Source organism: Prunus dulcis, chromosome 3 (genome assembly GCF_902201215.1).
Source record: "Prunus dulcis chromosome 3, ALMONDv2, whole genome shotgun sequence".
NCBI classification, from domain to species: Eukaryota; Viridiplantae; Streptophyta; class Magnoliopsida; order Rosales; family Rosaceae; genus Prunus; species Prunus dulcis.
This window is the reverse complement of record NC_047652.1, coordinates 3,779,292-3,804,469: the sequence shown is the minus strand read 5'-3', so window position 1 is coordinate 3,804,469 and position 25,178 is coordinate 3,779,292. Positions and strand designations below refer to the sequence as shown.

Genomic DNA, 25,178 nt, shown 5'->3' with positions numbered 1-25,178 from the left:
TGACCAGGACATGCGCACGAGCCTTTATTTACTTTCTTATGGTGGTTTTATTTATGTTCTACAATTAACAAGCTTTATCTGTTGTTGCATAAACCTGTCTATAAATGTGAAATTTGGTTTTTCAAATTGAATCTTCTGTTATATAGGAAATGGGCCTTATGGTGAAGTAGGGTGAATTGTTTAGAGTTCTGCTAGAGCAAGGAATTCAGGGGTTGAAAGTTTCTGAGTTGGCGAAGTCATTGCAAGTAATGTTCTTGAAAATATTGTTATCATAATCTCTCATTTGATATTACATTTGAATTAGTGATGGACTTTGTTTTTGTTTTGCAGATTTGTGAATTGAACCTTTCCAGTGGAATAGAGGAACTAGAGTCTTTAATTGGTTCTACTCTTTCAAGTGATATTACATTATTTGAAAAGATTTCATTATCCACATATCGTGTGCGTATTAATTCTTCTGAAAAGAAAGTGGAGGAATCCCAATCAGATACTGAAGACTCTTCTGGAGCAGTTGATGATGACCTCGGTGACAGTGGTACATGTAGCAGTGATGCTGATTCTGGGTGCAATTCAGGAAATTCCAAAATTAAAAAGCTGACTTATATGAACCATGGCAAAAGTAAAGATAACATGGTGATAGTATAACACCGAAATTGATGAGAGCCATCCAGGAGAAGTATGGTTGTTAGGATTGATGGAAAGTGAATATTCATATTTAAGCATTGGAGAAAAGTTAAGCGCATAGTGGCACCAATTGATCTTCTTCATGCATTTTGGGAAAGTGTAACACCCCGACCCCAAATTTCCCCAAATTTAACCTGTATTTAATTATTTAATTATTTAAGGGTATTTTAGTCATATTTTTAGCCGGAGAGAGTTTGGGACCGTGACTTGTATTTTTGGATAGGTCGTGCTGAGACGAGTTCATAGACACGTAGTGGGCTCGAATCGGAGTTGTAACGAGAGATATATGGTCAAAAGAAACCCAGTGGCACAACCGTAAATATTTCAAAATGAGATTTTTATAAAAATCTGGTTTTCTCTCTCTCTCTCTCTCTCTCTCTCCCGCGACTTCTCTCTCTCTCCCGTCGGCCCTCTCTCTCTCTCTCTTCGTATCTCCGGCCACCGGCCGCGGCTGCAGTCGGGACCGGTGCCAAAAGGACCGGCTCGGCCTCGGCGTCACGACCCAGCCCTCCCCCGAGATCGGCCGCCGCTCCAGTCGCCGGAAAATGGTGATTTTCGCCCAAAACTTCGCCGGCTCAGATCTCCCTCCTCCGGCCGCCATTTCTGGCGATCAAGGTATGGAAATTCATCCCCTCTGCATGTTCTAGCTGATGGTTGGGTAGGAATTGATCGATTCGTAGCGTAGGCAATTCGATTTTCGAATTGAAAATCGGCCGAACTTCGGCCGCCGTGATCGGCCATTTTCGGCCACTTTTTGGGGGTTGTTCAAGAACAAAAGTGACTCCAAATGGGGTGTTTTACCTAGGGTAGGAGTTTGGAGTCTCGGTTCCAAGATTTTTCGACGGACCGTAATCGCTTTGGACACCGGTCTGCCCGCGCGTGTGGAGGCGCGTGGGCGAGGGTGGTGGCGTGTCTCTGGACAGTTTTGAGGTCCTCGTGCCGTCACGAGCGCGTAGGATTTCGCGGATATCAATTCGGACGTCGTTTGACTATCGAACGGATATCGCCTATCGGGCGTTATCCGGGTTCGATAGGTTGGGACCGTTGGATGGTCTCGAAAATAATATATGTTAATTTAGGTATTTCTAGGATCGTGGAGAAATTCACGGATCGTGAATCGGAGCCCCGGATGTTCCGATTTAATAATTTAAAGTTTATATTTTATATTAATTGTCAGATCGTGCGATCGTGAGCAATCCGACCGTCCGATCTGAACCAAACTCACAGGACAAGTGTCCTATACCTAGTAGAACCCATAGGGACTTCCGGATCGGAAATTGGAGGTCGTGGGTTCCGCAGGTCCGTTTGACCAGGGTTAAGGTAGTTTGACCCTCGGTTGACCGCGAGTCTCCCGGTGTAATCTCACCTCTCTAGGGGGGATTATCAGATGCTAGATGGTTGTGGAGGGTTATACAATATTAAAATTAATTTATATAATTATAATTATATATGGTTGTACAAGGGTACAACAGAGTCTAGAATGTCAGTATGGAGTGCTATACGCACTACTTTAGGTACCTCCCCGGATGTTGGATTTACTACAAGTACCACCAAGTGAAAGTGAGGTCCCACGTGGCGTAGGTTATCCGGCGTTGGGACAGGACCCATACGTGGCGTTGGTTGTACCGGCGTATGGGGAGATTTGTAATATGATGTTCAGGTCTCACGTGGCGTAGGTTATCCGGCGTTGAGACAGACCTCATACGTGGCGTTGGTTGTACCGACGTATGGGGAGATTATGTGATACTGTGTTGAGGTCGCACGTGGCGTAGGTTATCCGGCGTGTCGACAGACCCCATACGTGGCGTTGGTTGTACCGGCGTATGGGGAGATATTGTGATATTGTGTTGAGGTCGCACGTGGCGTAGGTTATCCGGCGTGTCGTCAGGCCCCATACGTGGCGTTGGTTGTACCGGCGTATGGGGAGATATGTGATATGATGTGCAGGTCTCGCGTGGCGTAGGTTATCCGGCGTTGAGACAGACCCCATACGTGGCGTTGGTTGTACCGGCGTATGGGGAGAGATTATGATAGTATGGTATGGTCGCACGTGGCGTAGGTTTTTCGGCGTGTTGACAGGCCCCATACGTGGCGTTGGTAGTACCGGCGTATGGGGAGATTATGTGAATTAAAGAGAAAAGAATTGAGATATTGCCTATGTGGGTATTTAGGTTTTATGGGAGAACTACGTGTGGCTTGATCCCTCAAGGAGGGTACGTAGGCAGCCTAAGGTTATTAGGTGCAGCCGCAGACTAAATGTTAGTGTTAATTGGTATTTGAATCGTTTGGTAGTTGATTGAGAATTTTTGGAAGGCCGAAGGCCATTTATGTAAATTGCATGAATTTATATTGTGCATGCTGCCAGTTGGGAATATAAATTGTGTTTTTATGCAGGTATAAATTTTGGGAAATGTCCAATTTATAGGGGAGACTTTGCCGAAATTTCGGCAGAAAGTCTCGGTCTTTAGTAAGTGGGCCCGGCATCTGGGTGATGTCAGGAATTTCAAAGGGTTCGTCCCGGGTTTTGGAAAAATTCGGGGCGGGTCCTTTCAGAAAGCATTTGAGACTGTTGTCAAACCTGGAAACAAGCGTGACGCAGAAGATGGTGGTGGTAAAGCTGAGGAAAATAGCACATCCAGGGATGTCCAATTCAGTTTCTCCGGAAGCTGCTGATGCTCTGCTTCTCGAGTCCAAAGCCATCAGTTATAAGCCAAATAAACTGGCTCTTATTTGGGATTTGTCTGAGTTTTAAATATGAATCAAACAGCTTATATTTGAGCCTCTCTACCGCTTTTTTTTTTTTTTAATATAGGGCCATTTTAATACAATGTTTAAGCCCATTTTACAAAACCCAACCCGTTAGTTATATTAAAAATTAGGTTAGAAGTCTTCTTCCCTGCGTAGCCTACACTCCTTCCTCTCGCTGTTTCGACTTCGTCTCTCTCTCTCTCTCTCTCTCTCTCTCTCTCTCTCAGTCTTTCTTCATCCAGCGCCTCAGTGCCACCTTAAGCGTCGACGCCTCAACGGCAAAACGCCAGCCCAGACCAACCCAGGCGGCCTAGGCGGGGGCTAGGCGGCCAACTCCCTGTTGTACTTTATGTTTGTATTTTGAAGCTGTTGTTTTAGTTTTGCTTAAGTTTTCTCTATCTGGAAAATTCAAAATACCCTGTCTTGGTTATATCTTAGCTGAATACCATTGTACTTCCTTCTCTTTTAATTGTTGAAAATTTTTATTGTAGTCTTTTGCATTGTACTTTGTGGTTTACGAGTTTGAGCTGATGGTTTATTTGCACATTGCATTTTCTTTTTGTTTTTAATCATCGTCCACATCTCTGGATGGCGCATCCTATTAGGAAAGCACATAGTACATGCTAGGCTGAATTTCTGACCATGCCTGCCTGAACTAAACTTAGACCAATCTAGTTAATTTGAAGTAGAATGACTCACTGATCCAGGCAAGAAGAAGCTTATACAAGAAAAGAAAAGTTCAAAGGTTAATCTATATAGGACAATGGTTTGATTTATGGTTACGTAATGGCATAACATGCAGGCTAGTAAAGTCCTGTTGTAATTTATGTTTGTATTTTGAAGCTGTTGTTTTACTTTTGCTTAAGTTTTCTCAACACTTTAAAATTCAGGGGTGATCTGGAAAATTCAAAATACGCTAGATGCAGTGCACAGGTCCTGCTTATGTATCATACTGTAGCCTTCTGCTCTTCGTAGTGCTACCAGTGTTAGTTTTGTCATGTGTCTTACTGATATTTCAATTGTATTGCTTCAATTTATCGTTTTTAACAGTATTAAAATTGACAACGTGAAACAAACAAAATGAAGCAGATATTAAAGTACTGTTTTATCATTGTTTACTACATAAAAATGCTTTAATTGCTCACTTACCAGCTATGCATATACATGTGTAGAAGTTTGCATATGCATATGTAAACATGTCCTTGGTGTTAGAATATAAAATAACTATGGGCTTACATTCTAACAATTTAAGCTTTTAGGATTAGTGTAAACCAACAAACTTATCATGGTGTTAGAGAAGGAGATCCTAAGTTTGAATCCCTCTATTTTCATCCCTTAATGTAAGTTAAATACCACATTGGGCTCTCTACTGGTGGGAAGAGGTCCACATGTGAGTGGGACTGTGGGAGTGATTGAATATGAAATAATCGTTGGTTCATATCCTAATAGTTTCAACTTTTGAAAACATTGGTGAACCAACAAAATTTATCAATTGGTAGACTGCTTAGCATCACGAAACTGCTTTTAACTTTTTATTTTTGCTAGTTGAAGTGATAGTTTGGTTGTTCTCAGTTGGCTTGTTGTTTGAAAAGATTCTCAGTTTTTCTTTTAATTTCAGGTTTATATCAATGTATCATCATTTAATGCTCATTTCTCCCCATCCATATATGCTGCAACTCTGGGATTAATTGCTTACCTAGTTGCTCTGCAATCGAGCTCTGAATCTGTATCCTTGGAAACTATTGATTCATTTAATGTCGCATCAAAGAGATCGAGGAGTCCTGTTTTCGGTTTCTCTACCAATGCCAAACTGGAGAGAGTCAGCTGTCGTGTAGAACTTGAAAATGAGAAAGAAAACAGTTCATCCATTATGCAATGGAAATTTGGGTGTGCCTTGTAAACAAAATGAGAGACAGGCACTTCTAATGTTCAAGCAAGATCTTAAGGATCCTTCAAATAGGCTTTTATCTTGGGTTGGTGAGGGAGATTGTTGCAATTGGACTGGAGTTGTCTGCGACAATTTCACCGGTCATGTCCGTGAGCTGCACCTTGGAAATTATTATTCAGATGAGTATCTGAATTACAGTTTGTATCAAGAAAACCCTTTGGGTGGCAAGGTAAATACTTCTCTACTAAATTTAAAGCATCTGAGCTACATGGATCTAAGCAACAATGATTTTGGAGGAATACAGATTCCTAGCTTCTTAGGTTCTCTTAAAAGCTTAAGATATCTTAACCTCTCAGACTCAAAAGTTCGCTGGAATAATTCCGCATCAATTGGGAAATCTCTCGAGTCTACGCTCTCTAGGACTCCAGAGTAAAAGCTACTACTGGATGAAGGTTGAGAATCTCCAATGGCTTTCTGGTCTTTCGAGCTTGCAGAACCTGGACATGAGTGTGTAGATCTTAGCAAAGCATCTGATTGGTTTCAGGTGACAAACACACTCCCCTCTATGCTGGTAGAGTTGCAAATGTCCGGTTGTGAACTCAATCAAATACCAGTTGGTGTTGCAAACACGACAAGGCTTAAAGTTGTTAATCTCAGGTGGAACATCATCTGGGGTACCATATCTCAATGGTTGTACACTTGTAGCAATCTTGAGTCCCTATCCTTTTATTTGAATCTCTTGCGAGGTGAAATTTCAAGTTCCATTGGAAACTTGACAGCCATTGTCAATCTTGACTTGTCTGCTAATCAAATTGAAGAGAAAATGCCAAACTCATTGGGAAATCTTTGTAAGTTGACGGTTCTTGATCTGTCAAGGAACTATTTCTGACAGGACCCGCCCCGGAATTTCCCTGTAGACCGGAGCGGACCCCGTCTTTGTTCCGACATCACCCCGATGCCGGGCCCACTTACTAGAAACCGAGACTCTTTACCAAAATTTTGGCAGAGTCCCCCCTGTAAATTTAAGAAACCCAACAGAATTCAACCTGCATCAAAATACAGAACAATCCCAACCAGCAGCATGCTTTAAAGCGAATAAACAATTTACAATGAAATGGCCTCAAGCCTCACAAATCAAACCCTAACAGGGCGATAACAAAGCATGTCTAAGAACTTCAATTTCAACAAAACAGAGTTCAAAGGAAATAACATGAAGAAAGAGTCCTACGAAGGTTCAAGGCTCGGAAGCGCACGATCCGGCTCTGCTGCGGAGCTCAGTCAACTACTGGCTGGGGGGCGCAAAACAGAAAATTGTGAGTGGACAAAAATAAATTCAGTTCAGTGTAAACCAACGTAATATAACCCCACCGTTTAGAAAACCATGCAAGAAATTCCATGCATCTCAAAACCTTCATACTCAAGTATAAATATATATATATATAATATATATAAAAACAAATCAATACTCGATGCCAAGTCCACAATCCATAAAGAACGCTTTATAAAACCCACCATCCAAAACTTATAAATCCCACAACCAAACTCTCAAAAGCGTACCCATTGGCACGACCGGCAAGGAAGTATCCACACCGAGAAACAAGAATGAATGAGTAGATATAAATATATAATATAAGAGATATGTATATAATATAAATATGACCATCACCTAGTTGTACCGGGGAAACAATCCAACCGGGGGATTGTTTGACTAGTCACCCTGGCAGAGTCCTCATGATGAGTCCTCAATCCACCATGTGACTAGGGAACGAGCCGTCCAACTGGGGGACCAACTCTCAGCCAGCACGTACCGTCGATAACCTCAAAACCCGTACGTCTGTGATCAGTCCTAAGCGCGCAGACTACCCAATCAAGGGTCTACAGCAACATCCCGTCAAGGATGCCCCGGGTTCCGATTCCTCCAAGTATCTCAAGTATTCGTATCCAAGTTCCAAATCAGGGAGGTACATAGGGTAGTGCTTATAGCACACCACACTGACATTCTACACTCACCACTTTCCACAATCTCATCTCAACAACCCAAGTACCTCGCACATAACCAAATATATATAGAAATCCTCAAATCCATATATTCATACTCAAGATACTCAAATATGTTAAAACCCAAAATATATTTTCAATGCCTCATAAAAATATCCCTTTCAACAACTGAATAAATAATATATCCAAAAATACCATTTAAAACATCATGCATAATATTTCTCAAAATCCATATAAATATACTTTCAATATCCAACTATGCCAAAGCGCTATATAGACATCAAATTCAACCCATGAATATAATATATTCAATAAATCGTTTAAACATTATGCATAAATCTTTCATTAATAAAACCATGCATAAGATTTGAAAACAAAGTCCACTCACAAGTAGTCCCACGCTGCTTGACCCTGAGAGGGTCCCGCCTGCTGCGTATGCGTGGTCGGAGTACCTAATTCAGAATACGTACACGAGATTAATACGAAGCGTTTCGAACAAGTACTTTGAATTAAATATCCTAATTTCCCAGGTTTCTAGTAAGTGTACTAGGAACGCGACGTTCTAAGGTCCAACTACCCAATTTGGACGATGGAACAGCTTCGGGAGACACTCGGTCAACCAACGGTCAAACTTCCCAATTCGGGTCAACCGGGCCCACGGGACCCACGACCTCCATTTTACAATCCGAAAGTTCCTAAAGGTTCCCCAAGGTCTAAGATACCCGTCTCGCAAGTTTGGTCCGAAACGGACGGTTAGATCGCTAACGATCGCACGATCAGACGGTTAATATAAAACACAAACTTTAAATTATTGAATCGGAACATCCGGGGTTCCGATTCATAATCCGCGAAGTCCTATACGATCCTAGGAATACCTAGAACAACATATTTTAATTCGGGAAGGATCTAACGGTCGGAACCTATCGAACCCGGATAACGCACAATATGCGAAAATCCGTTCGATAGTCAAACGACATCCGAATTGAGATCCGCGAAATCCTATGCGCTCGTGACAACCTAAGGATCTCATCGGGTTAATTTGCAGCCTCACCAGCCTCGCCCACGCGCCGCCACACGCGCCGGCAGCGCGTGGGTGTGTAGAGAAATTTCCGGCGACGGAAAAATCTCCACACCCGAGCTCACCCTTCCGGCTACAGATTCTACTCGACGAGTGGAACACATTATTCAACTACACCAAGGTCCAATTCGGACGGCAAGTGGTCGGAATCGGCGTCGGAAACTCACGGTTTTAACCCGGAACTTCACGGCCTCGATCCGACGACCACCGCCACCATGGTCGTCGCGCAACCCAGGAAATAGCTAGAAGGGAAGGAGAGCTACCTGTTCCAAGTGACGGCGCAGCTCGAGATGGCCGGAAACGTCGCCGGCGACGTCGGCAGTTTCAGCTGGTTTTCACGTCGTCGCCACCGCCGTTTGCCGGGTTTTCGATCGGAGAAAAGGGGTGGGCTGGGTAGAGGAGGAAGAGATAAAGCTTTTGCAAGAAACGGCGCCTCAAACGGAGGTCGGACGGCGAAGTTCTCGCCGTCTGAAATTCCGGCGAAAAATTCAAAACGGGGAGGGGGAGTTCAGCCGCGGGAGAGAGAGAGAGAGAGAGAGAGAGAGAGAGAGAGAGAGAGAGAGAAAAGTCAGATATTTTAAACCCAAATTTCGAAATAATTACGGTTTTGCCACTGGAAGTGTTTTGATCGTAACTTCTTCGTTACAACTCCGATTCAAGCCTACCGCGTGTCTACGAATTCGTCTCAGTACCACCTACCCAAAAATACCAGTCGCTGCCCCAAACACTTTCCGAGCAATAAAATGACCAATTTACCCCTACCCTAAGGGTAAGTTCGTAAATTCGCTTAAATAATTTAAAATAGGAATTAAATTCGGAGTCGGGGTGTTACAATTTCAATGGAAGCGTATCAGAAGTATTGGGATGCTTGTCAGGGTGTAGTTCAGGTCAAATGGAGTCACTGAAGCTGTCAACAAATGATTTTTCAGGTCCACTATCCGATCAGCTAGGAAATTTCAGACATTTCCGCCTCCTTGCACTTTCGAGTAATTCAATATCAGGTCCAATTCCAGTGTCCTTGGGAAATCTGTCATTCCTAGAAGAGGCAATCATTTCTGAAAATCATTTTAATCGAACTCTTCCAAAAACTACTGGTAAAGGTGTCTTATATATGTAAAGAGTATAGCCGGTCGGATATACTATTTATAAATAAAAAATTTAAAAAACCCTAGTAAAGCCGGTCGGCTGTACGCTTTAAAAAATATATATATATATATATATATCCAGATTATACCCGGACGGCAATATATTTTTTTTATAAAAATAAAAATAATTAAAAAAAAGCCCCGCCTGCGCCTGAGCCCATTTCGCTAATTATCAAAAATATATAGTATAGTCGCGGCTATACTATTTTTTAAAATAAAATCCATAGTATAGCCGTCCGGCTATACTCTATTTATATTATTATAGATAATTATAAAGAAACCCATTTTTAGCTATAGAATCATAGAAAAACACTACATGAAACTGACTTTATAAACACACCCAATCCTACATGAAATAGATTTTATAAATATACCCTATTATTGCCAGCTATCTTTTTTTTGAATATACAATTTTGAGTATAATTGTGAATCTCCAATTTTTCTACTACTTTGATTTTGGGTTGCTATTAGACGTTGCTGCAAAAGGAATTTCACCATTTGTGAGGGAAGACTTGAACCTTGACTTTTGTTCCATTTTTAAAAATATCATAATTGAGTTGTCAACTCCTTCAAAAGATTAGAGTCTACTTTGACTTTGCCACCCATGAACAGAACAGAATCTACCTTAGAATTGCACCGTATGGGAAAGAAAAAAAAAATCAACATTTAGCCTGCCCTTTCTTTTTCCATTATAAAGTAGCATCAATCAAACTCTCAATTTCAAATAATGTACCATAAAAATAAAAATAGTTATACAAATTAGTTAGTAAATTGTGTTTACATATAGCATTAACTTATGATATCATGCACCTGCTCGTTGGAAATGTAATATCATCGCTCACTGTAGTCCTTGGTTCAGGATCAGGAGCCGACTCCATTTTCAAGCATTGCTCTAAATCCTTATAGACAACATCTATGTCTGGCCTTTCTGCTCCGGTTAGAGGCACACAAGCCATGGCAGTTTGTATAGCTTTCCTAACAGAATCCATCTTGCACTTTCCCTGTAATTTTGGATCCACTACGCTTTCGATACGCTGGTTATTAACTTCATTACGCACCCATTCAATTATGTGGATACATACTTCTGGTCCTCCAGGTTGTACTACTTCAGTGTTAATGGCTCTTCTACCGGTTATTAGCTCTAGCAAGACAATTCCAAAGCTATATACATCACTTTTTTTGTTAAGCCGTTTTGTGTTGTGATATCTGGACAAATATAGCAAGAAAACATGTCAACAAGGTCGAATCTAATAAAATAATCCCTGGGATAAATTGGCTATTGAAAATATATACCACAAGGTACAAAAACAAAAGCAAAAAACAAGATATATATAGTTAATTCTTACTCGGGATCAAGGTATCCAAGTGTTCCTTTGGACAAAGTTGATACATGAGTGATACTTTCAGTTGCAAAAGCTCTAGAAATACCAAAATCACCTATCTTGGCTTGCAATCTTTTGTCTAACAAAATGTTGGCTGGCTTTATATCTCTGTGAACTATCGGCATATTGCGGTGAGAATGCAGGTAATTCAGTCCTATAAAATTCAGCAGCCATTACTCACTACTACAAAGCTGGTCAAAGAGCAGGAGCTAGCATAAGAGGATACAGCAGTACTCATATCATATGAGCTAGCATAAGAACAAAACCGGCTTTATATCTCAACTCTCTCACACTGTTTTTCCTGAGCCTCACCGTATGTACAGTGACTACTCGTATCATTTCTATTGTAATTTACTAATCTGCTTACCTCGTGCGGCATCTAGAGCAATACCGAGTCTCTCCTTCCAAGTCAAAACTCTTATAATAATATCTGCACCCAAGAATTTGTTATCAATGAATCATGTAGTTATACAAGGAAAATTAAAGAGGGAAACTTACGGTGTGTTTGGATGAGGAAATTTAAAAGTATCTAAGGAATTCATAAACAATAGATTTTAAAATAATGTAAATTAATGTTCTATAATTTGTAAAGTTAAATGAGATTAATAATTCGATCATGAGTTTTGAAAGGAGATGTAGTACCTGATTCGGGGCCATGTGAATGTGCTGTGTGAAACAATGTGGCGCCGGTGTGAGGCGGCTGTGCAAGTGATGCAGATGGCGAAGGTGAGAGCTCTGCATTTGAGGTGTACACTGAAATTAGGTTTACTCTTTTCATTTGTTAATAACACTTGTCCAACAATTTGCTTGGGCAGCGTAATACTAACGGGAAAAAAGGGGGAGCGGCGGGGGGAGAAAGATCTCATCATAAATGCCATTTATGAATAAATAGCAATGGTATACCTGAGTCAGAGCGATGCGACCGTACAAGCAATGGAGCTGATGATATGTAGCGGTGGTCCGGTGACTGCGTGCTTGATGCAGGTGGTGAAGGTGAAAGTACTGTGTTTGGGTTCAACAGTTGTTCAGGATGAAAAATAGAAAAGATTCGGAAACTGAAGTTAATTAGCTAGGTTTAATTCTTTTTCCCAGTATATTTATCTTTTGTATATGATGAAATGCGATCAAATAGCAGCAGGTTCACTTGCAAAAGTCCATATGGTATTATATTTTACTTTATACATATGAATATACGATCATTACCAGCTGATAAATGCTGTTTCAAATTTCCGTAGGCCACGAATGCATAAACTAGTGCCATACAGTCAACGTCATCACAGTATCCAATTAGGGAAACCACGTTTTTATGATCAGCAACACTCATCAAAAGCGCAACCTGCAATTCGATATGCATGTGTTTCGTCTTTGTGAATCTTCAACAAAGAATCCAGACAAGAAAGAAATATATATAGTTGGATTATCTATACCTCGTTATTAAATTCTTCTAAGCCTTGACTTGATCTAGGCGAGAGTATTTTTACAGCAACTTCAACCTTATTTTCCAGCGTGCCACGGTAGACTTTTCCGAATGCGCCTTCTCCAAGCAGTGATGTATAATTACTGGTGATATTTGTGATCTCAACTTTAGTGAAGTGTTGACCCCGACGGGGGTCAGAAGGGGGCTTCAAAAGGGTGGGCTTAGTATCAGTATGGCCAACTTCTGGCGCCTCTGGCATTTTGTTAGCTTCAAAATAGGTTTCAACTATGTTCAGCACTAAATTAACAGCTCAGCGGATACGGATTTGATTAGCTTAGCCTAGATTAAATCACACTCATCTCGCGGCAATTAGTGTGGTGGTAATGCTCACCCCAAAATTTTTATACACTTTTACTCCAAACAACTCATGTGGGGGCTCTTTTTTGGCTATTCCTTTTTATGAAACACTGTGGCTATTCTATTTCGGCACTCTTACCTTTTTCTCCTTTGGTTTTAAAGCAGTGCCACCAAATAGCTGCAGCTGCTACAACTAATAATATGCCGATTGAAATTCCAACGGGGACTCCTACCGAAACACCGAGATTGTGCTTCTTCTTCTTCTTATTGCAAGAAACCTGTCCGGATAGATTTGGATTTCCGCACAAACTGAAAAAGTAATTCAAGGCAAATGTATTAAGATTTCCATGCATATACTTCTTCTTTTTTATATAATAAGTGTAGCAGATGCTAAGATTCTCAATAATCTAGTTATCTGAAAATTAATGTACACTAGAGAAATTTGAAAGTAGAAATTGAACATGCGCATGTTAAACACAATTTAGGCAGAGTTACACACAAAATTCAAAGATCATAGCTTCTTCTTTTTCTTTTTTCTTTTCTTCTTTTTGTCACACCCCGGACCGGCTCCGCCGTAGCACGATATTGTCCGCTTTGGGCCTGGCTACATTCTCACCAGCCCGCACGGTTTTGTTTCTGGGAGCTCACGAAGCAACTTCCCAGGGTGGTCACCCATCCTGGGATTGCTCCAGCCTCCCACTCGCTTAACTTTGGAGTTCTTACAACTCCGAAGCCAGTGAGCTCCCAAAAGGCCTCGCGCTATGAGGATGCGAGGTGTGCCATATAAGGCACATCACCCCCTCTCCGTTTGGTCGATGTGGGATCTCACAATCCACCCCCTTAAGGGATCCGACGTCCTCGTCGGCACACTCGCACCACACGGCAGAGTGGCTCTGATACCAAATTGTCACACCCCGGACCGGCTCCGCCGTAGCGCGATATTGTCCGCTTTGGGCCTGGCTACATTCTCACCAGCCCGCACGGTTTTGTTTCTGGGAGCTCACGAAGCAACTTCCCAGGGTGGTCACCCATCCTGGGATTGCTCCAGCCTCCAACTCGCTTAACTTCGGAGTTCTTACAACTCCGAAGCCAGTGAGCTCCCAAAAGGCCTCGTGCTATGAGGATGCGATGTGTGCCATATAAGGCACATCACCCCCTCTCCGTTTGGTGGATGTGGGATCTCACACTTTTTTTTTTTTTTTTGGCAAAATAAAGGAGCACCTTAATAGAAGCAAACCATTCTTGCTTCTGTCACTGAGTCTCACTGGAACTGAGCCTGTGAGCTTGTTGTTCTCCAAGTTTCTGCAGAAGTAAAGACATACTCTAACCATGCTTTCTCACTAGGGATTGTAATTAACTTAGCCCCATGTATGTACATAATCTTGAGAATGAACTTACAAGACATTTAAATTCGGCAATTGAGACAAAAAGTCTGGAATTGGTCCTGTTAAGTTGTTGTTTGATAAATCCCTGAAATCATGAGCATGAGCCTGACTGAGCCGAACAACTCATATGCTAAATGAAACCAATATAGGGGCGAAAATGAAATTACGATCTTACCATATATGCTGCTGTAGGCTACACCACATGCATTAGTTTTGTAATACTCATGACAGCATGTATATTAATTTACTTACAAAGTTTGTATCATCGTGAGATTGGATATAGAAGGAGCTATCAGCCCTGTTAATCCACTAGACGACAAATCCCTACAGATTGCATTGCATTTACCCGTAACTATAAACCAAGTTAAAAAGGGATAATTAAATCAAATCATCAATAATTTTGTCTGAGCACACACACACATATATATATATACACACTTACAAGGATTTGATATTTCGGGACTCATTTTCATGAGCACTACAAGTGACACCTTCCCACAAGTAATTCTTGGGAGCACACGGATCTCCTTGCCAGTTCTTAATAATTATATAAGTTGACTTGATGTTTGCGATTGCGTCAACTAATAATATTGTCATCATATACATAAAGAAGGACGTTATATGTCAAGAAAACTGAAGGGGTTTTTAGATTCGAGCCCGACTCATGCCACTATTATTTAGGGAGGCTATAATGAGGGGTAAAAATGTGGGCTTATAATGAGGGATTCCTCAATAGCCGTCCGATTTAGTGCAGAGCTATTATTAGATTTAATCATCGATTTAGAACTAATGACATTGTGTGATACATATCCGAAAGGTAGGTACGTAATAATCGAGGGAAGGAGTACTTACAATCTTTTTGGTTTGTTTCTGATTCTAAGAATTCTTTTACCATATAAACCTCGAACGCATTGAGGATAGGTAGGAGGAAAGAGTCTTCAGTTGTAAAGATGGAAAAATTATAGGATTGTGCTCCTCCTCCTCCTCCTCCTCTGAAAGCCAGGGTGCTGTTAATAGTATTTGTGTACAAGTAACGAGGAACAAATGGGTCCGAAGTGAGCTCTCCATTTATGGTAATAGAGATCTCTCTGATCTGGCTGGCTTGGAGCTTTGCAACTTCTGCAAAGTGAATGTAAGTATAATATTCCGCATATCTATCAGCAGGCACCCAGGAAATATTCAAGAATTGGCTCGAAATATCTTTTGGCGTGGCAGCAGTACGCATGACATCAGATGGTAGTTGGTATGTGTTTTGATCGTTGTTTATGATGGATAGAGTACTTAATTGTGCCCAATCATCGCGGGGATAGGAATACCATAGGCGATCATAAATATCGTTCGGATACCTGTATGCCATACAAATATACAACATCAGTTTAGTTTTCGGCAAAAATATACCATTGAATACTTGCAAATGTATATATTATCTCCTGCGCCACAAGTAATTTTAGAGTGCTATTAGAGTACGGCCATGTCAGATGGATAACTAGTTCACATCTTATAATAAAAGTAGATATTTATTGACGTTATTTTCTAAAAAGTAGGAAATATCTATTATGTCGTCTACCTTATGGCGGAACTAGGATTTCATGTGTGGGGGCCTCTCACTAAATATATATATATGAAAAGATTCGAAGTCACAATACATGCTAAAGTAACTAAGAGGACCAAAACATCATATATATTACATATATACAAAATATTTACAAATTTTTTCCTTTCGTAATCTACACATAAATTTTTTGGAAGACCCATTAAACTCAAGAGAGATAATAAATCAAAATTTTACAAACCTAAACAAACCATATGTGGAGAGAACACAATAAAAAATTTCACAAACCCAAAAACAAACCATAGTTGGAGAGAAAACAATAATAGATATAGTAAATTAATATATATATATATATATATAAAAAGTAGACCATATATTAAAAAGAGGTGAGGGGTCTGCGTCTAACCATATATTATCTTGACCAAAAAAAAAAAACCATATATTATAAACACTAGCTCCTTGGCACATGCTTACGCATGTGCCAATTGGTTATTTATTTATTTATTTTATTTTTAAAATTAAGAAAAGATAATATGAATAGTTATGTTTCATAAAAGTATGACATATTATCTTATTTTATTTTTAATATAAAAAAATGTGAATTATCATATTATCTTCATTTAATTAATAATTTCAATCAAAGGCATTTTTTTAAATTTGTTATGTTTCATAATTCTCTGCTTTTTGCTTTATATATATATAGATAAACAAATTATATTGTCGTATTTTAATACCATACATAAATTTTTCCTAAGCAATGGCTCACCTGTATCCAGCTGTATTAGCTGTTTGACCAACGTCATAGCGCAACAGAAGTGCCAAGGACTGTTTGGGCATCTGTGTTGGATAAGATGCAGTGGGTAAAGGCCTGAGTTCGATTGCTGATATAAACGGAACCCCAGTGCCGATATTGACCAAACAAATATGTATATGGTTTTGCGCAGGGGTATGCAAGAGCTCCTTGATTGTGATGCTGGACGCATTCGAAAACGCCACTGAATCCCACAAAGTAGCTCCAAGATGTAGTTCAAATTCTGGTAAATTACCTTTCTGGCTATCGTAATTTCCATACACGAAGCTTGCTCGGATCAAATATTTATCGCCGCCCGTAAGGCGTATGCTGTAGCAGTTTCTGGTTCCTTGGGGAAAGCTCCTAAGGAACCAGAAGGGCCGTGTATATTGATCTCTGTAATCGAGCGATATGGGCTTGCTGTCTCCTGTATCTGTTAGAGAGGAGTCTGAAATGTAGTAAATGCCGGTAGTTCTTTCTGTGTAGCCGGGACTTTGCTCTAGACCACAATCTATACTTACGAAGCCTGGGAAAAAGCATGAGAATTATTTACCAATTAAGATCAACTCTATTTTCTCACTGGAAACATGCATATATATTATATATTATATACCTGATTGATCCTGGGCATGAGCTAGGAGCATCAGAGCAATACCACCAAGCAGTGCCCAGAGGGGTGGCTTGAATACCCACGACATCATAATACTTGGGCAATAAGATTCGTATTTTTGTGTTTCAGAGACAGCATTATATATAGGGTTTTCTAGGGTCTAGTTGTATTTTTCTAAAGTACTTTGTTGTCTTTTTATATCTAAGTTTACTTTTCAAAGTAAATAAGTTCTGGTGAGAATAAATAATTCTGTTTACACACTATCCAAATTTGATATATATTTTGAGTCTAGGGGTGTAGTTGTATTCTTCTCTTGTCCTTTTTTGTTTGTTTACACACTATATATATCTCATGGATGTAATTAGAAATTTCAAATCTTTATATGCAAACCAATTAGCTTACTTCCCAATGTTAAAAAAACTGATACCGGTCGCAATGTGTCGCAACAAAGTCTAATTGGCAATGAGTAGCCCAATTCTTTACAAGATAACATTGCTCTGATATCATCAACAAAATTTAGGTTTCAACCAAAAATCAATTGGCAATAGAGATAGTAGCCTTCTTATAAGTCCATTAGTCATCTTAACTTTTCAACGTAGGACAAAATACTCTCAACATATATAATATAGATAAATTTTCTAAGTTTGGAGCTTATTATTATTTAATCCAAATCAATACGACTGTGTAAATCCAATAAACAGTTGTCTAAGGGTATTTTGGACATTAACTTCTAAAATAGAAACTAATTAGACTACTAAGTCAACAAATAATTTTTTTTTGGTTCGAAAAACTGCTAAGTCAACTAGTCGTGAAGGGACGTCATAAAAAATGTGTCATTATCCTCAATCTTGAAAATCCTTTAAACTTCTGTCCAACATTTTTACCTTTGTTTATAATGCCAAGTGGATGTTCACCACAATTTCCAATATAGTTTGATTATCAAATAAATCTAAGCGACTTTTTTTGGTACTGCTAGATTATGGAGGTTCAAATACGTCATGTATACACACGCAAATGCACGTTGAATATGAATCATGAGTGGAATTTTACAAAGAACGGGGTTGAAGTTATATATAGGTCACGTTTGATGGTTAGAACATGATTAATTCATCTTCTACGTTCAAGTTAGACAAAATTTAAAAATTGCACGCATTTTTTTTCTTAACATACTTTGAATCTAATGAGTTAACTCGCGTATTAGTATTATGTGTGGATGAGAGAGAGGGGTTTGAAGTTCATGGGATAATGCAATTACTATAAATTATTCATTATTCTTTTTACAAATTATGAAAATTATATGAAGCAATAAGAGTAAATCAATTTCTCATATATGAAAATTATATAAATTATTCAACTTACAAATCAAAGTGTGGTCGACGACTTTTGTGGTGGACCGTGGACGGGCTTGAAAGACCCATCATTAATAAATTATGCATTCTTAGTGTTAATATATAATTTAAATTATTATTGATTCCATTCATACAAATAGGTTGAACCAGTGGTCTTTCGAAATCTGGTCAATGAATACGTGTACGTACATTTCACTGATGACAAATTAACACTTGTTCAACTATAATAATGCATCTTTCTCCTCAAAAGGAAAAAACTAATACAGCATCTTGGCAAGTGTCGCTTATTTTACCAGGAAAAGAAACAAAATCGTTATCTCTCTTTTTTGTGGTTTCGGTATTTTGTAGTAGTACTTGCATGTTGTGGAATATTTGACCTTTCAGAAGTTTCACCGGTGACTAGCTAGCCTAAAAAGATAAATACCAAAAACAGTTCATGACCATACATTTCATAACATTTAATACATGTCATAGCTCACGTCAATTAACATACCCAATTAGGTTCATTGGAGGACTCAGAAATTTTTTTTACAGAGGTACAATTTTGAAAGATTAAAAGCTTTATTAAAAAATTAAATAAAATAAATAAATTATAATTGATCATACCTCTAGTTGTGTCGAATTTGCTTTTGAATACTGATCATAAAAGCCAAATCAGAAAAGGAAAAAAAAAAAAAAAAAAACAGATTACAAAAAAGGGGGAAAAAAAAAAACAAGCACAGCAAACTTACTTCTGGTGAAGAGGGAAAAAAAAAAAATGCAGCAATAGCAATCCAATTGATTTCCTTCTTTTTAAAATCTTTTTATAATCCTTGTTTAAATAAGAAAGAAAAAAATGTTTAAAGACCAAGAAATGCAGGCCTAAGCATATTGTTGAAAGCCCATGAATTGCAGTCTGCCTCCTCTTAAGGGTTTCTTTTTTTTGTTTTTTTTGTTTTTTTGGGGCCTGGCCCAAAACGACGTTATTTTGACCAGAACTTTTTTTTTTTATTTATAAAAAAAAAAAAAAAAAAAAAAAAAAAAGAAGGAGCGCAAGCAGCAGCGCATCAAACAGACTTTGGCTGAGTCATTTTGTCGAACACCTAGAGTGCACAACCATTAGCTGAGCAAATATGCAATTGAAGCACCTACAATGGTTTTTCCGGTGAGAGGTGCAATAGCACCTCTTTGCGCCTTAATAGGTCCACTACTGACTATGTTAGTATGTCCATTAACCTTTTCTCCATAGCTATTGCTTGCACAAGTACTCGTAGGCCTCTTTTGTTATTCAAGACTGTCTTAGCATAAACTAGTTAATCATCTCTTTCTACATGAGTTTATTAGTCCCCTCCTAAAGAGGTGTTATTGGTGGGCTCGGTAGTGGCAATCCCATTTAAGTCTAAGATTAGATGAAACAAACATGAGACTAAATTTAGTGCAGGCCAATCCAAGCCAAGCCTGTGTAACAAAAATTCCCGTAAAGAATTCAAAACTTTAAATAATATATTTTTTCTGTTACAAATGTTCAAATAATATTACAGAATTACCAACTAATAGGGTTACTTTCAGCTTCAGACCTGATGTGGGAGGTCTTTATAATTGAGCCGCTTGAACTGATTGTATCATCGCTCTCATAAGCTTCTGTAATCTTTGTTATTTCAGAAGGCATCTCAGTTTCCAAACACTCTTTCAAATCATTAAACACAACAGTTATATCGGGCCTTTGGATTGATGTTGAAGACACACATGCCATGGCAATTTCTATGGATTTTTTAGCAGAAGAGTTGAGGAAGGTTCCTTGTATTCTTGAATCCACAATGCTTTCGATTTCGATTTCGATCTTCTCAAATTTAGGCCTCACCCATTGACATATGTGAATAGGTAATTGTTCCAAATCTCTTATTATTGCTGCTCTACCTGTTATGAACTCTAGCAACACAATCCCAAAGCTGTATATGTCACTCTTTTTGTTAAGTTGTCCAGTACTGCAATATCTGGAGAGAATACGAAAAAATAATAACTGTGAACAATATATTTAATAAAACAACCCCTCAGTCAAAATGGTTTAAAAATATTGAAGTAACAAAATTTGAACTTGTCATATCAACAACTGGAAGAAGAATTTCTTGGTTTCTAGGCAACACCAACATATGACCCCAAACAATTTCTACGAGAACTCTAGCTATTAGCATGATTAAAACTTACTCAGGATCCAGGTATCCAAATGTTCCTTTGGCCGCGGTTGATACATGAATGGCACTTTCAGTTGCAAGACCTTTAGAAAGACCAAAGTCAGCTATCTTAGCTTGCAACTTTTCATTCAATAAGATATTGGATGTCTTTAGATCTCTATGCACAATAGGTGGCTTGCAACCATTGTGTAAATATTCCAGTCCTGCAAAAATATTTCTGCCATGAGCTATGGTAAGTAAACTAAATTAAAATTATATTTATATATACACGTGATATTCAGGGAGGAAAGTATCAAACACAGACCTATTAAGGGATCATTTCAGATGTTCAAATCTATTCATGAATCATGAATGTTCAAACACTAAAAGTATGAATTAGCTCTTATTTTAGTGATATTTCTCTTCTCAACATCAAGTAAAGGTACGGCATAACAAGGTTTGTCCTCAAGCCAATAGAAAGGAAAATTACTTGCCTCCTCCTCCTAGAAACAGGAACTCTTACTTCCTTCCAATCACAGTTTGACATGTATGCATAAATTTTTGTGTGTTTTTAATGAATTTTTTTTGCATATGTGTAAAACTGTGATTTGTAAAAATGAGAAGTATCTCCTTATTCAAATCCAAACATTCATTTAGAAGTACTTAAACATAAGGTGTCTGGACATATACACCAAACTTATATATACCTAGTATAGTTATTTATTTAGTGTTCAATTACCTCGTGCGGCATCTACTGAAATTTGAAGCCTCTCTTTCCAAGTCAAAACGTTTTTACCTACATCTGCACCCAAGAGTTGTCGATCATTACGATTCCATATATCTCTGAATTGTTCAAGTTCAAAATAAAATCATTTGCAAAATCATGCATACCAGATGAAATATGTTGTTCCAAGTTTCCATTGGCTACGTAGTCATAAACAAGGGCCATAGTGTCACCTTCATCGCAGTAACCAATGAGAGAAACCAAGTTTCTATGATGAGCACTCATTAAAAGTATAACCTGCAATTTTGTATGCAACATGTGTATATATTTACATCTGTACTTTCGGGATCCAGAGGTAAATATGAAGTAACCCATTGGCATATATCTACCTCATTTCGAAATTCATTTGAGCCTTGCCTTGATGAACCGAGTAACTTCACGGCAACTTGAGTCTTATTTTTCAGAGCACCAAGGTACACTTTTCCAAAACCGCCTCTTCCGATTATTGATGCAAAATTATTGGTAATCTTCACAATCTCTGAGTATGTAAACCGTTGACCTTGTGACTCCAAAAATTCATTTTTGTAGAAATTCTTCTTCATCTCTACACCAAAAAGGGTTATCAACTTACAGTAAAATACTCCCCAAAAAAAAAAAAAAAAAAAAAAGAAGTTATTTGGCAGTCTTACCATGTTGTCTTTTCCTTTTAAAGACCACCCATAAAACAGCTAATATTGTTGATAAGAGAATGAAGAATCCAAGGATATACACCGGTAGGTGAATATTGGTACGGTGTTTCTTCTTTAGTTCGCAAGGGACTTGTTCGGATTGATTTGGATTTTCGCAGAAACTGATAACAAAATGGTTGAGGCAACTGTTAAGATTTTGATGGATAATCAACCAAGATGTTGTTTCTGTGTTTATTTAATAAACAAACAGACCTGAATGATAGAAACCCATCCTTCCTTCTTTGAATGAGTCCTTTTGGAACAGAACCTGTGAGATTGTTTTTGTCCAACTTTCTGAAAAGCCAAAACCGCTGCATTTTGTCACCATAATTTGTACTTGATGAAGGAATTATAGTTTAGTCCCATTAGCAATTCAATAACTTACAAGATGGTTAACTTTGGCAGGTGAGACAGAAATTCTGGAATTGATCCCGTTAATTTGTTGTTCGATAAATCCCTGAAATGATGAACATCAACAAGTCATTCATTTGGTGTGTATGCAGTAGATATTTCAAACACAGTAATTGGAGCATACTTACAAAATTTGTATCATGGTGAGATTGGATATACTTGGAGATATCTCCCCTGTTAATCCACTTGAAGACAAGTTCCTGGAAGATTGCATGTGTTAGGCAAATTATTATATTAATTCACTAAAACATAAGTGGTTGAAAGTTTTTGTGAAGAGTTACAAGGATGTTATTCTTGGCTGCTGGCCATTTTCATAATAAGTACAATTTAGACCTTCCCATGAGTAAACTTGAGGGCTGCAGGGATCTCCTTGCCAATTCCTTTTGATGTTATGTGCTATTTTCATATGACAACACAAAATCTCGATCACAAAAAATCACTTAATATGTATCTATATATAGGAAAGTTTTCAAGGGAGGATAACATATGAGAACATCCTATTTTCAGTCTGTGTTCCAATGATTGTAATCCATTTTTTAGGCTCTCTTATAAGGATCGTCCCTGCAAAAAATCGGTCAAATTGAAAATTGTTTTACCCTTTGTTCATCGACAAAATGATTTCAGTTTTTATCTAAGACGGTGTCACATTGAACTTTGTAAGGAAGCATACAGTAATTACCATCTTGTTGGTTTGTTTCTAGTTCTGAGAAGTCTTTGACCATATAGGTCTCGAAAGCATTGAGGATCGGTGGGAGGGTAGAGTTCCCAGTCTTAGAGATTGAAAGAGTAAATATTGTCCTCCGCTCCAATCTGACAGGCTAAAAATCGTACTTACAGACAAGTAATCAGGAGCAAATGGCCCAAAATAGGGCTCTCCGTTCGTGGTAATGTTAAGCTGTCTAGACTCGTTGCCTTGGAGCTTTTCAACTTCTGCAAAGTGCATGTAAATATAATATTTTCCACTGTTATCAGAAGGCAGCCAGAAAATATTCAAGGAATCATCTACATTTTTTGGTGTGGCAGCAGTAGTCATCACGGCAGATGATGGTTGGTAAGTATTGTTAGTGTTAATTGAAGACGAGGTGTTTAATTGTGTCCACTCATCGCGGTCATAGCCATACCAGAAGCGATCATATATATCGTCTGGATACCTAAACACAGATGATATATTTCATGGTTAATGAAAAAGAATGGAAATTCTAATTTATACATATACATAAACATAATCCCCTTTAAGAGGGATCCCGTTCCAGTGTATCTGGATCGCAATACTCGACAACAGATTACACAACATATAGAATATATCAACATTCATATATCGAAAACATGACACCATCCACATGGAGCACATGCATGTACATGTCGACATCCATATTGGCACCAGACTGACACACCGTGGCGGATTTGAACTCACAATACATGCCAAAATAACCAAGAGGACCAAAACATCATATACATTACATACATTAAAAATAATAATATATTTACAACTATTTTCCTTTGGTATAAATTGGAAGACTCATTAAACTCAATAGAGAGAATAAATCAAAATTTCACAAATTCAAACAAACCATGGGTGGAGAGAATATAATAGATGTAAAACTCATAAGGGTGTCTTTCAAATAAGCTTATTTGAGAGATTTCTCAAATGAAGCTCTGTATATGTGTGTTATAATATTCATAGAAATTACTAGCCTAGACAATTGCTTTGAATTTGCTATTTGACCCGTGTCATACCACGAATCAAGTGCCAAGGACCATGCCTCTGCTACATAAGTTTTATTAGGCAAAGTCCTTAGCTCTATTGCTGATATAAATGGAACCCCCTTGTTTGTGTCCACCAAACAAACATGTATATAGTTTAGCAGAGGGACATGTATGAGCTCTTTGTTTGCGACGGTGGACGCATTCTCCAACTTCACTGAATCCCACAAATTAGGCCCGAGATGCAGTTGGAATTCTGGCAGTCTATACTGGTCGTCATAATTCCCATATAAGAAACTTGCTCGGATCAAATATTTGGTACCCCTTGTAACGTTTATTTTGTAGCAGTTCCGAGTGCCTTGTGGAAAAACCCTAAGAGACCAGTACGGCTGCATCTTATTTTGTTGATCAGTCAATATAACAACCTTACTCTCATTGGTTTCTATGAAGCCTTCATATATAGTTAATGCCTGTTTTCTTTTCAGTATAGCTAGAATTTGTTGCTAAGCCGCAATCGATGCTAATGAAGCCTGAGACAGAACATCCACATAAACATATATACATATTTTTCCCTATGCAGGCGTCTAGAAGTTATACATATATATGAAAGAGAGAGAGAGAGAGAGAGAGAGAGAGAGAGAGAGAGAGAGAGAGAGAGCACCAAGTTAACTTTTATTTATGTGCTCTTGCAGAGGTATATAATCATACCTGATTGATCCTGGGCATGAACAAGGAGCATAAGATTGAGAGCAAAACCACCAAACTGCAGTACTGCAAAGAGGAGGAAATGCTTCAATGTCCGCCACATATCGTTGAACTCAGGAGACACTTAGCAAATTTGTTTGTAATTTGATGTGATATCATTCAATATAAATTTTCCTCCATTTGTGATGGAGGAACACCACACCAAGTGCCATGGGATGTCAGCTTGAGGGTTGACCCTAATTAGCTACTTGGTTTAGTCTTCCCTCCAAGTGATTAAGATGCATGCTGTAGAATAAGTTTAAAATACTCGTTGTAAAATAAGTTGATAAAGAAACTTTAACCAATCGTTCTAGAACAGGTGGGGACTACAATG

At 38.6% G+C, this 25,178-nt stretch overlaps 1 protein-coding gene, 1 long non-coding RNA gene and 1 pseudogene across 2 annotated transcripts; all 3 read right to left on the bottom strand.

Moving 5' to 3' along the window:
- Nucleotides 1-6,381: 6,381 nt before the first annotated feature.
- On the bottom strand, nucleotides 6,382-8,940 carry LOC117622598. Its single transcript, XR_004585009.1, has 3 exons — nucleotides 8,660-8,940; nucleotides 7,707-7,770; nucleotides 6,382-6,609 (listed from the first exon to the last, which is right to left on the bottom strand). It is a non-coding gene; the product is annotated as an uncharacterized LOC117622598 (long non-coding RNA).
- Nucleotides 8,941-10,335: 1,395 nt separating this feature from the next.
- LOC117620994 (probable LRR receptor-like serine/threonine-protein kinase At1g05700) lies at nucleotides 10,336-17,122 on the bottom strand. Its single transcript, XM_034351252.1, has 15 exons — nucleotides 17,038-17,122; nucleotides 16,401-16,950; nucleotides 14,935-15,428; nucleotides 14,525-14,663; nucleotides 14,335-14,406; nucleotides 14,096-14,167; nucleotides 13,919-13,999; nucleotides 12,837-13,006; nucleotides 12,351-12,607; nucleotides 12,127-12,259; nucleotides 11,827-11,925; nucleotides 11,566-11,676; nucleotides 11,291-11,353; nucleotides 10,888-11,077; nucleotides 10,336-10,747 (listed from the first exon to the last, which is right to left on the bottom strand). The coding sequence occupies exons 1-15, from the start codon at nucleotides 17,120-17,122 to the stop codon at nucleotides 10,336-10,338; spliced, it is 2,928 nt and encodes a 975-aa protein (XP_034207143.1).
- A 2,783-nt stretch (nucleotides 17,123-19,905) lies between these two features.
- LOC117620993 lies at nucleotides 19,906-24,908 on the bottom strand (annotated as a pseudogene).
- Nucleotides 24,909-25,178: the final 270 nt, after the last annotated feature.